This window comes from Moschus berezovskii, chromosome 6 (assembly GCF_049115385.1).
Source record: "Moschus berezovskii isolate FMDL1 chromosome 6, NW_MosBer_1.0, whole genome shotgun sequence".
In the NCBI taxonomy this organism is placed as follows: Eukaryota; Metazoa; Chordata; class Mammalia; order Artiodactyla; family Moschidae; genus Moschus; species Moschus berezovskii.
This window is the reverse complement of record NC_142465.1, coordinates 113,771,023-113,783,622: the sequence shown is the minus strand read 5'-3', so window position 1 is coordinate 113,783,622 and position 12,600 is coordinate 113,771,023. Positions and strand designations below refer to the sequence as shown.

At 53.2% G+C, this 12,600-nt stretch overlaps 1 protein-coding gene across 5 annotated transcripts in view; it reads left to right on the top strand.

Annotated features, from left to right (window-relative positions):
• TMEM184B (transmembrane protein 184B) overlaps nt 1–12,600 on the top strand; it is a 50,727-nt gene that overhangs the window by 24,747 nt on the left and 13,380 nt on the right. For all 5 annotated transcript variants that reach the window (XM_055394062.2, XM_055394063.2, XM_088837490.1 and 2 more), the window contains 2 exons: nt 1,605–1,854; nt 3,373–3,538. In XM_055394062.2, the coding sequence (XP_055250037.1) occupies nt 1,663–1,854; nt 3,373–3,538 (358 nt within the window). In that variant the 5' untranslated portion in view covers nt 1,605–1,662. The remainder of the gene's footprint in view (nt 1–1,604; nt 1,855–3,372; nt 3,539–12,600) is intronic.

The following is a 12,600-nucleotide window of genomic DNA, read 5'->3' as shown; positions in this document are numbered from 1 at the left end:
ACTGAAGGGACTTCCGTCAGGGCCATGGGTCTCGGCAAGTCTGTGGAGGGGAGTGAACCATCTTAGAGCTTTCCAGGTGCTTCTGATGGTATGGCTTCACTCTTTGAGAGTGGTGCCAGCCCCCAGCCTGGCATTGGTCCTTGTTTGTAAACTTGCCAGGAGAACCATAACAACAGTTCTTCCTGTAATACATGGTTTCCTTCCAACGTGAAGCTCTTAATTTGTTACCCCAGGTACTGAAGTTGCTACCAGGAGGTGTGGGGCTCACATGGCAGCCCACGTGGGGTAACTGCCCAGGATGCTGGAGTGCCATCCTGGGCCCCACCCACTCCCATCTTTACTTTCCCCACCCAGAATCTTTCTTTATGTCAGCTGCCTCAACCCTGTTCTTTGCTTCTCTCTGACGTACCTCAAATTCCTTTTGAAATAAGTGAAAATCGATGGATGATAAAATAAACATTGTAAATGGTCTTGGTGCTAAGCTTGCTGCTGGGGATTCCAAGATGGAAAAGTGGTCTTGCCTTGAAGAGTGGGCAGACTTAGGAGGATAAATGCAAGCAAATGACAGCAGCACGTGTCATGTAGGATAACAGAGGCGGATGAAATGCATGGAAGTACCTCAGTGGGGAAAGTGAACAGGGCAGGCTTTTAGGAAGAGCGGTCCGTGAGCTAAATTAAAAGGTGAGCAGTTTGAAGGCGGGGAAGGGCCACAAAATGTCCAGCACAACACGGATGGTGAGGACCAAGTGTCAGCCGTTAGGGAAACTGGGGATAAATGGCAGAGAAAATACACCTGCCATTAGAGGGGGTGCCTCAGAGCTAAAGTGACCCTGCTAGACCCGAAGTGTAAAGATGGACGGAGCCCGCAGACAATCACCGAACACCAGCTGTGTGTGTGCCCGCGCTGTTCCAAGGGCCAGAGATACAGTCCTGAGCAGAACAGGGCCCCTGCCCTCAGGGAGCTAGTGTCTGATGTGGGAGACAGACAGTTAATGAACACGTGAGTGATGTATAGTTTGTCAGCTGGAGCCAGGTGGTAATGAGTGCTCTGGAGAGAAATAAAGCAAAGAGGTCAGAAGCGCCTGGGGGGAGGACGGTCATATTTGAATGGGTGGTCAGGGCAGAGACCTAAAGGGTGTGTGGGAGCTGCTGTGTGGAGGGGCAGAGGCTGTGCAAAGGCCCTGTGGCAGGAGCAGGCATGGCATGTTGGAGCCACAGGAGGCTGGTGTGGCTGGAATGGAGGATCATGATGGGAGTGGACATGAGATCAGAGAGTGTAGAGTGCCCATGAGGCAGTCTGTGGGCCTCTGTCAGGACAGCAGCTTGTAGTCTGATGGAGACAGGAGCCGTTGGAGGGTTTTGAGCAGAGGAAGGGCTCAATCTGGCCGATGTCTTAGAAGGTTCACTCGCTGCTCTGTGTGGATGGTGGGGCTGAGGAAGAAGCAGAGAGATTGTCGGGAGCCTGTTCCGTTAATCCAGGGGCTGGAGTGAGGTATGGTCAGGGTCTGGTCACATTTTGAAGGAAGATGTACAGCCTAGAAGGTTCTTTCCAGCGCCGCTGCTGACACTGGAAGGAGGCTAACACTGTGGTTCCCTTTTTCTAGGCCAGCTCATCGTTTACTCTGAGGCTTTCTCTCAGGAAGCCCCCTGCTGCCAGGCACCATGACTGTGAGGGGGGCCGCGCTGGCCCCGGATCCAGCGTCGCCCACCACGGCAGCAGCCTCACCCAGCGTCTCCGTGATCCCTGAGGGCAGCCCCACGGCCATGGAGCAGCCTGTGTTCCTGATGACAACTGCTGCTCAGGCCATCTCTGGCTTCTTCGTTTGGACAGCCCTGCTCATCACCTGCCACCAGGTACCCAGGCCAGGCGAGCCAGCAAGCCCCAACCCTCCGGTGGGTGGGGGGGGTGGTCCCAAGAGGTTTCTCATCCAACGTAGTATTAGTTAGGCCAGACCATGCTACACTGCAGTAATAAATAAGCCCAGAATCTCAGGGGCTTCCCCGGGGGAGTCGGGTTCTTGCCCAGCCAGCCCAATGCCGGTCAGTTTCCATTCTGTGCCTCCAGCATCCTACAGTTGCAAGATACCATCTGTCTGACAACTGCAGGGAGGGGTGTGTGTAGAAGGTACTCTGAATATTTAACCTTCTCAACCAGAAAAGGCCTACCTTCCGTGGGCCAGAACTGGTCACATGTCCAGCCCAAGCTATAGGGGAGCCTGGGAACTGTGTACAGAGTGGCAGTGACCCCTTTGTAGATGAGAAAATTGAGACCCAGAGAGGAAAGAGGGAGGGGACACTAGCCTAGTCACATACAAGTTGGTGGCAGAGCTGGGATAGAAGTCAAGTTTCCCATTCCCCTGGGGCTCGCCATCCCAGGGGAGGCTGCCGTGGGCTGGGACGTGTCTTGGCTACCCAAGGAAACAGGTTTGAAGGCTGCTCCATGAAGAGGGAGGCTGAGCCCGTTCCGGTCCCAGGGTTCCCCGTCCCTCCTGGAACCCGATTGCTTCCCAGGCAGCTGGCTCACAGCAGATGGGAAACGCTTCGTCTTCCTCCTTCCGAGCACAGGGCTTGGCTGGGCCAAGCATGAAGTCATGGGAGCTGGGACGAGGGAGACTCTGGCTGCTGGGACTGTTGCATCGTGGTTAGAGTCGTTCTTGGCATTTGTGTGCAGCTTTTATTTTTTCCCTTGCTTTCTAAAAACTGCATTGCATTCTCCCAACTTGCCAGCGAGGCAGGCAGCGCTGCCCCTGTTCAACAGATGGGAAAGTGAGACCCAGAATGAGGCTGTCGCTGCAGCCACCCAGCCAGAAAGGACTTCCACCTTCTGTGGAAGGGAGGGTCCCGTCTGTTCCGCCCTCTGCACCATAGGTTAGTTAAGCAACAGGGCAGGGTGGGCCGCCACCTGAACACCTGTGTTTTAGCTCCACACCCCAGGGGCAGGTGTTTAGAAAGTCTTGGAGGTGGAGGGACAGGACATGCATGTTAATCGACTCCTGCATCAGGCACCTGGTTCCCAGACCCAGCCATGCACACATCCCGGTCCTCAGGGAGCGTGTCATCGCTGTGGATCTCAGCGTATCCTTGACTGATTTGCATAATCTTGGGGGTGACCTCGTGGCCCCGGGTCTGCGAGGCAGCCTGGGTGCCACTGCAGGCAGCCTGCAGGCTTCACGCACCCCTTGGTCAGATGCTTTTGCAGCAGCCTCACCTGGGAAGTGTATGTCATCACAGTGGGGAGAGGAAGACCCCGAGGCTCAGGGCTGAGTCACTGTGCTCGCTGAGGGCGGAGCCGCGCCCGGGAGGGCTCCTCCTCCTGTGGAGCGGGCGGGCGGGGGCTCTGGGGCTCCGGCTGACCGGTCGCTCCGCCCCCAGATCTACATGCACCTGCGCTGCTACAGCTGCCCCAACGAGCAGCGCTACATCGTCCGCATCCTCTTCATTGTGCCCATCTACGCCTTCGACTCCTGGCTCAGCCTCCTTTTCTTCACCAACGACCAGTACTACGTGTACTTCGGCACCGTGCGTGACTGCTACGAGGGTGAGGACGGCTTGGGTGGCAGCCAGAGGGCTGTGGGGGGCTGGGAGCTAGGGTCTTCTCCCTGGAGGGCCCCTTCCTTCTGGAGGGGCCACCCATCCCTTCTTGACCCCCTTCAGGGTTTTCCACCCAGAACCCAGCACACGTGTAACCAGGTGTCACCTGCACAGACACCGGGGATCAGGGCTCCTTTCTCAGTGCTGGCATCTCTGGTGAGGGTGAGGGTAAATAAGTGGCTCATTGGTAGATAGAAAGGGCTTCCCTTCTGTGGAAGGGAGGGTCCTGTCTGTCCCGCCCTCTGCACCATAAGTTAGTTAAGGAACAGGGCGGGGTGGGCCACTACCTGTTCAGTTGTGTTTTAGCTCCACGGCCCAGAGGCAGGTGTTTAGAAAGTTCTGGAAGTGGAGGGACAGTACATGCATGTTAACTGACTCCTGCATTAGGCACCTGGTTCCCAAACCCAGCCATGCACACCAGTCCCCAGGGAGCATGTCATCGCTGTGGATCCCAGCTCATCCCTGACTGATTTGCATAATCTTGGGGGTGACCTTGTGGCCCCGGGTCTGCGAGGCAGCCTGGATACCACCGTACACAGCCTGTAGGCTCCATGCACCTCTGTACCACCAGGTACAGGTGGGTAAGGGGCTTGTCCGGGGTGTATGGTAAGGTAGTGTAGTGGCAGGGCTGGGCTTCCCTCCCCGTGTGTCTTAATCCAGAGGGTTTTGTCCCAGGAGGAGCTCACTGCCTTTCAGGGTGCAGTTCTCATGTGTGGTGTGGACTCGTCACTTGCTTCTGTGCTGAGCTCCAAGCACCTGGCCAGGCCCTGTGCTGGGCTCCGGGCAAGACAACTCTCACCCCGCCTGCTGTCCGGGAATCTGTGCAGCCTAAACAGTCAGCACAAGGAGACAGGGGTGCTCTCTCCCAGTGGCCCTAGCTGGGGTTGGGGAGGCGGTGGGGCAGGGATCAGGGTCTTAGAGATGAGTCGGCATCTGCCAGGCAATAGCATGGACCAGCATTCATTCTGGGCAGAGAGGAATCTCATCGTGCTAGTTTGGGGGTGCTGGGAGCTGTGTGGGGATTGGGGGGCCAGCCACGGCCAGAGGAGAGGCCAGTGGCTGGAGGAGATGGGCCTGGGAGGCAGGGATGGGGACATAACGCAGCCTTGGGGGCATAGAAGGAAACGTAGGCTTTCTTTTCTACTGGTGATACACAGGAATATGACATGACTGGAAATTGCAGTTTAGAAAATCTCCAGGTACTGAGTGGGTGAAGGAAGGGGAGGCCAGAGACCCCAGGACAGGTCGCAGACCAGCGATGCTTCGGCCTGTCCCCAGGCAGGTCAGCAGGGAGAGGAAGGATCCCTGCTCTGACGCCCACCCTCCTCAGTGGTTCTGTGCTTTCCTGTCTCCTCCCTGTACATGCGCTGATGGTTTCGGGTAGAATGACCAAACATGGTTTTCCTTATGCTGAGGCTCTGACCATGAGCTTCCCAGACCCCGGGGCAGGGGGAGCACTTTGCCCTGACCCTTGATATTGGAGTGCAGCATGCTTGGCCCCAAAGAAGCTAGAGTCTCTCCTCTCATCTCACTTTGAACCTGTGCATCCCTGAAGACTCGCAGGGCACAGGAAGTGGCCTTTGAACTTGAGGAGAGAATGCAGGCACCGGGTGGGCCCCCCTTGCCCTGCAGCACTGCCGGCTTCCTTTCCCGCCCAGCCCAACACATCCGTTTCCCCAGTGCCTGCAGAGCTCTTTCATCTTGACTCCAGCATCCCCTCGGAAAGGCCTTCCCGTGGCTCTGGCTCCCAGCCCCTGTTTGCGTTAAGCATGGACAGCGTGTGAGCCTGGTTTGTTCCATCTCCCTCGTGGACTGTCAGCTCCACGAGAGCAGACACGGGCAGAGAGCCCAGGTGACAGAGCCAGCAGGTGAGAGGTGCTCACGCCCTCTGTATTTTTTGAACGGATAAGGGAAGACTCTGTGCTTCCACTGCAGGGGGTGCAGGTTCGATCCCCGGATGGGGAACTAATAAGAATGTGTGTGGCTTGGCATAGCCAAAACAGGAAAAGACTTTATTAAACACCTGCTACGTGCCTTGCAGTCACCCACATGACTGCCTCGCTGAATCCCCAGCCTGGAGTCCCTGGCCAGCTCTGTCAGGAGAGAACACTGCAGCCAGGCGGGGACCCTACAGCCTGATGTTCCTGGAAGCGGTGGAGTCCCCAGGGAAACCACTGGGCACCTAGGGAGTGGTTAAGCCTAGAGATGGGGACGATGGGGCTCCCTTTTCTGTTCAGCTGCCAGCCTCGCCGCGGTGCCCAGGAGCAGCCTCTGTCCACTGGTTTCTCTGGAAGCAAAAAGCATTTCCCTACTGGGGGCCCAGTGTGGGGCTATCCTGTGTGGTGGGGGGACAAGTATAGGCTCCCTTCTCTCCAGGGCCCTGAAGACTGGGGCTCACGGCAGAAGTGGGGACCACCCGGGGCCTCCAGCCCATCTCACTCTGGGCCCCAGAGGCGGCAGCAGATGGCCGGCGGCTACTCCATCCCAGAGCCCTTTTGTTCAGGTCCAGCCCGTCCCATCCTTCCAGCCACACGAAGGTCCTCACAGGGAGCCGGCCGCCCCGTGAAGCACATCTCCTAGCAACGCTATTATCCGCTTGGCCTCTCCAAAGGAGTTTACAAACAGCGCAGCAGCTGCCGTGGAGTTCAGGCTGCCCCCCGAGTCCACCAGCTTGCAGTGTCTGAGTCGGTGGGCTGGGCCCTGGCCTGGCCTTTTCCGCGCCTCCCTCTTGGTGTGCTTATCTGCAGCTGCCCGCAGGAGCCGCCCCCACAGAGTTGGTAATGGGGTGTGTCCCTTAAAATTCACAAAGAAATGCCCCCCCCCACCTTCATTCTCCCTCCCACCCTTCCTCCTCCGTGTCCCGAAACTCAGGAAGGGATACGAATCGACTGGGCTGGGGGCCTCTTGTTGCAGATAGAACCAACCTGTTGTGTAGGCCGGCTCAGAGCCAGACTCTCTGTCGGACCTCTTAGAGACATTTGCTTTTTTTTTTTTTTAAACAAAATTAAAACTAAAATTTTACTTTTATTGAAGTAATATGTGCCCTTGGTTGAAACACAAAACTGCCCCAGCTCCTCCTCACTCTCAAAGTCATCCTACTTTCAACTCTTTAAACTGGTTTCATTTGCTCAAGTGACCTAAAAATAGGCTTTTACTGTTATTTCTTAGCTTTTCAGTTTTATGTAGGGTTACATAGTGACTTCCTGCTGCGGAAGGCTCTTTGTTTTGGGGTTTTGTTTTTGGTCACGCCATGCAGCATGTGGGATCTTACTTAGTTCCCCAACCAGGGATTGAACCCATTCCCCCTGCAGTGAAAGAGCAGAGTCTTAACCACTGGACTGCCAGGGAAGTCCAAGGAAGGCTTTGAGTGAGGTATCTTATCTCCAGCTACAGCACACACACACACACGCACACACACGTTTTCTTTCCTTCCTCTTTTTAGTTGATCGTATCCTGATTTTTCTTGGTCTGTGTTCAGTGTGTGGGTTATACATCTGTAACTGTTGTTCAGGGCTCAGCCTTACAATGACCCAAGACATTTCCTTGTTCAGCTTTGTTTTCCCTCTGGTTACTACTTGTCTGCCTCTTTGGCTTGCTGTTTTCTGTCTCTTATCATTAATTTATCCCCCCAGCACTTCAGTTGAATAAAAAAAGAAGCCCTCCTGTCAGTCTCCTAGCTCCGGGTTTTCCCGGTGGCGATCCTCCTGGAGCCCTGCCCTCCTTGCTCCCATCTGGACTGGTTGTTCTTGAGACCTCTTACTTTTCAGCTGTTGTCCCGGGTCTTTCCTTCACCGTCAGCCCAGGAATCCTGCTGTCTTTCCTGTCCTGAACCGCCTGTTCCCTGGGTGCCATCTTTTCCGCGTTTGAGGTTTGCTCTTTGGTGAGCACACATCTTCCAGGGGCTTCCTGAGAAGACAGGTTGCATGGGAGTTCTGTTTTTTGAAATCTGAACATTATCTGCAAATATTTTTATTATAATGTTTATGTTCATTGGTGTTCAGTGGGAATATGATTTCTGAATTGAAAATCATTCTCCCTCTGAATTTTGAAGGTGTGTTTTTAACTGTCTCTTAGCTTCCAGTGTTGGTTTTGGAAAGTCTGCTGGATCCTTAATGCTTGTATGTAACTCTTTTTTCCCTCCTAGCTTTTAGGATCTTGCCTTTATCCCCGTTGTTCTGAAATCTCACAAGAGATGGCGTGTTCATTGTGCAGGGCATCTGGTGGGCTCTTTTAGTGTGGATACAACTCATGTCCTAAGGTTCTGGGAAATTTTCATGAATGTTTGTTTGATAATTCCTTCCCCTCCACTTTGTCATCCCTTTCTGGAGTAAGTTAAATAGAATGTTGCACTTTTGGATTGAGCCTCAAATTTCCTTTACAGTTTCTTGGCATTTTCCATCTCTTTCATTGTTCTGCTTTCCAGGAATTTTTCTGATTATGTTTTAAATCTTTACCTTTGGGCTTTCTGTTGAAGGTTTTATTTCCTTTATCATGTTGTAAAATGTCAGGAGCTCTTCCCTGCTCTTTTCCCCTTGTTCCTGGTTTTGTTCTTCTCTCTCTGGGGATGCCAAGTATATTTTTCTTCTATTCCCGACATTATCTCTGTCTCTTGAGTTTCTTCCATTTGTTTGCTTACTTTGCTCTTTGACCTTTCAGTAAGCTTTCTTCAAATGTCTGGTGTTCTTGGCTATTTTTTTTTTTTAAATATATTTGAGAATGTGACTTGGGCTTTTCAGGTGGCACAGTGGTATAGAATCTGCCTCCCAATGTGGGAGATGCAAGAGACACAGGTTCAAACCCTGAGTCAGGAAGATCCCCTGGAGGAGGAAATGGCAACCCACTCCAGTATTCTTTCTTGGGAAATCCCAGGGACAGAGGAGCCTGGCAGGCTACAGTCTGTAGGGTTGCAAAGAGTTGGACATAACTGAGCACACACATAAGTAAAGGAAATACCAAGTACACGTTGGAGCCCAAAATAAGAAATCTAAAACAGTGGAAAAGAAGGATGGGTCTTAAAACTGCTGGGCCTCGTCCCAGTTGGGTGGAGGACGTGGATAGGACGTGGGATGTTTCCTCTGCCTTTTATTTACCTTTTTTTTTTTTTTTACTGCAGCAGATGGGATCTTATTTCCCTGACCATTGATTGAATCTGCACCTCCAGTAGTGGGGCATCTTAACCCCTGGACCACCAGGGAGGTTGCTCCTCTGCTGTTTGTCTGCAGTGATGGGGTAGACAGTACATGAGGCCTCTTTGATTCTGGGCCTATTTCCCCAGAGAATAATGTTCTCATCGCCTTCTAGGAGGAGGAAGCTGAGGGGCTGAGCTATTGCTGGGAAAGCCCTGGACATCTTCCCTTCGTGTTCAGACTTCCTGTCTATATTTTCTGCAAGTCTCTTCATTGCTGCCCTTAGCTGGGCCAAGTTCTGTGAGGGCAGAGCCCTCTCAACTGTCTCGAAAGGAGCCAAGAGCACTGCATGGAGACTCGTAGCCGGTGTTCGCATCTGTACCTGCAGCCATCAGAGCTGCCTGGTGCACCCGGTTGCACAGGTTCTGGGCTTCTCACTGGCTCCCTCCTGTCCCTGAGTCAGTGGCCACACTGAACCTTCCAGGGCTTTTGTGAAATCCCTCTGCCTCATGGCACCTGCTGCCTCTGGGGCCATGTCCTTGCCTTTGAAGGTTTATACCTTTCCCCCCGATTCGTTCTCACTCCAGGGCCATTTCACGGGAGAATGAAGGTTTGTAAACCCTGTGAATGGGAGGTAGTGATTCCATTATCTAGGGAGAAATGGATGCTTGCCCAGTGCCCCTAATGGAAGTGTTAGTTGCTCAGTCGTGTTCGATCCTCTATAACTCCATGGACTGTAGTCCACCAGGCTCCCCTGTCCATAGAATTTTCCAGGCAAGAACACTGGAGTGGGTTGCCGTTCCCTTTTCCAGGGGATCTTCCCGACCCAGGGATTGAACCTGGGTCTGCTGCATTGCAGGTAGATTCTTTACCGCTGAGCATCTACCACCTGGTAAAGGGCAGAATTCACAGAGCTGGGAGTGGACCACCAGGGTGTACAGAGCAGGCACACGGTGAAGGGGTGGGATCCAGCCCCCTTGCCTGCATTTAGTGTTTGATTGGGGTAGGGGGTCACCCCTAAAGATGACTCTGAGACAACCTGGGGAGCACGGTGGTTGGAGAGGCGCAGGTGGCTGAATCTCAGATGGGGGAAACCCTTCCACAGCTGTTTTCTGTGGGCACTGTCTTGTTAATGAGGTTTGTGTGGCACTTCACAGTTTACCGCGTGTTTTTTCATTACCGTTAGCTGGTTCTCTCATCTCAGTTGCCTGGGAGAGTAACTGTTATCATCCCCATGTTTCAAATGTGAAAAAAAATTCACATAGGCTAAGAAATTTTCCCAAGTTGTTACCTAGAGAGTAACTGCCAAAGGCCAGACTCTGGTCTGGGTCTCTGAGGTCCGGGAATTGCTCTGTGGCCAAGCTTGGGGAAGGAATACAGGACAAGGTTCTTCCCTGCAAAAGTGTGAACTCTCATTACGGGAAGAGATTTTACATGTACGAGAGAAACAAAGAATGATGCTTCTTTCACCCAGTTTCCAATTTGGGACGAACTTGGATTCCTGGATTCTGGTCCAAAGTGAAACTTCTTCCCAGGTGGGGAGAGTACAGTTGAGGACCACCAAAGACTCAACGACAGGTGTGCTGCCAGCAGGACTCACGGGGCTGAGAGAGCCAGGAATCAGAAGAGCTCAACCCATCAGGATAAAGACAGGCAACCAGAAGAAACCAATGAAGACAGGGATCGGAGTCAGCTTTTTGGGTGGCAAGGAGCAGCAATGAGCAGGAACAGCAAAGGGCAGAAAAGCCATGAGGGAGGAGGAGCTAGGACCACTGCAGCAGCTCAGAGTCCGGGGGCAGGTGCTCAGGGAGGACCCCACCTGCCTGCCTGTAGCACATTGTGTCTGTTATTGTCCATGACAATCAGCAGCCACTGGAAAAATGGGAAAGAATGTTCGGGTTCCCCCTGTTGCTAAGCAGTTGAATCTGGTCTTTTGCCTCTGATTGTGTGCATTTGTCTCTAGTTCATTAAGATTTGGTGTCTAGAATGGAGATGGAAGTTCCAGGTACCTGATTGTCCAGAGTGAGAGAGAAAGAGAGAGAGCCCATTCTTTCTCTTATGCTGGATGCTCCTTGTGGGCCCCTGTGGTCACTTGTGTGTCTGGGGTCTCTCCAGGGAACCAGAATGGGAGCTGTGGTCAGAAGCGTGGCCAGGTGAGAACCCCCACTGTTAATCTTTTTTGCTCTTGTGACGTTCAGGGTAGGCTTATCTCTGTGTTTGTTCCCTGACTGTGTGTTGAGCTGTCTATTTTAAACACACATGCTGGAGCATGGGGGTGGTATTTTGCATGGCTCTGTCATTTCCTAGGCAGGGCTTTGATTTGTCCAGATGGTCAGTGGGTCTTGGTGTGGGCTGGTTGAGTCATCTCCAGGAGATTCTGTCTTGTTTCCCTTCTCCCAAGATGCATTATCAACTCACTAATGATTCTTTTAACAGAAACCATCAGCAAATCGGGATTTTACAGACTGTCTGGCCCCAGAGCACTGATCAGAGGTCAAAAATCCTGAATTGGGAGAGATGGATGAAGTTTGGTGATCTCACCGGTTGAATACAGAGCTGCATGTGGACAGAGAGCTGGACCATGTAATTCAGGAGCAGGCTGACGTATGTTGCGACACAGGAAAGGCTGTGAGCTCAGGCACCAAGCGCTTCCCGGAAGTGGATTGCAAGATAGCCTAGTTCGGTGGTTCTGGACGGAGGCAGAGGAACCTTTGGCCCTTGTGGCCTCTCGCTTGGACTTCAGTGACCGGAAGTCCGATTACCTTGGGGAAGGTGCAGCTTCCCAGCCCGTGAGAGGTTGAGCACCTTGAGAGCAGGACTGAGTGAGTGCCGCTCCCACAGCCCTCCTCTCTGAGCCTTGCCTGGAGCTGTGGCCTGTGTCCATCCATTCGTTTCTTCCTTGCTGATTGAGTGTGGACGTGCCAAGCCCTTTGATCGCTGTTGGGGGTGGGCCTCGGGTCCTGCCTGCAAGGTGTTTACAGAAGAGAGTGGGTAATACTGTACAATATTCACTGTCAGCCCAGCCTCATAGGTAAGGCATCACACTCTCAGCCCTGAGCCCCATCCTCACTGCAGCCCCCACCTGGAAGGAGCTGTTATCCCCAGCTTAGAGATGAGGAAACCGAGGCCCAGAGCACTGAAGAAATTTGCCACACAGCTCCTAAGTGGTGGAACATGCAGGCAAGCTGGCTCCAGGGTCCATGGCTTGCTGGCCGCTTTATGCTGCCTCTTGTACTTGAAGGAGCAGGCGGATCTACAGAGACTGTGGGGTGTGATATGAGCATGGCGATAAGACGGGACCAGCCAAAGACAAGGTGGCATCGCAGCTGGGTCTGCCTCTGGGATTTAGCAGAGCGACCTGAATGTACCCGCAAGGGGAGGCCTGAGAGATCATGACATGATCTGGGGACTCCAGAAGAGGTTTTATGTGCATTCCACTCACTTGGCTGTTTATGTAACTACCCCAAAACAGGCTCGTGTAAAACAGCTGTTTTTTTTGTCCATGAATACTGCAGGTCAGGAATTTGGACAGGGCACACTGGGAACAGTTTGGCCCTGCTCTGTGGTACCTGGGCCTGAGCTGGAGAACCTGAAGACTCGGGGACGGATCATCTGATGTCTGGTTTACTCACGTTGCTGGTAGTTGATGCTGGTATTAGCTGGGGGCCTGGGTTCCTGCCACATGAGCCTTTTCATGTGGACTCTTCACATGGACCATTGTGGGCTTCCTCTTGGCATGATGGCCAGGTCTAAGGGCAAGCATCTCAAAAGAGGATAAACCAGAAGAAGGAGGCCTTTTCTGGGCTTCCCTGGTGGCTCAGTGGTAAAGATCTGTCTGCCAATGCAGGGGACGTGGGTTCGATCCCTGATCCGAGAAGATCCC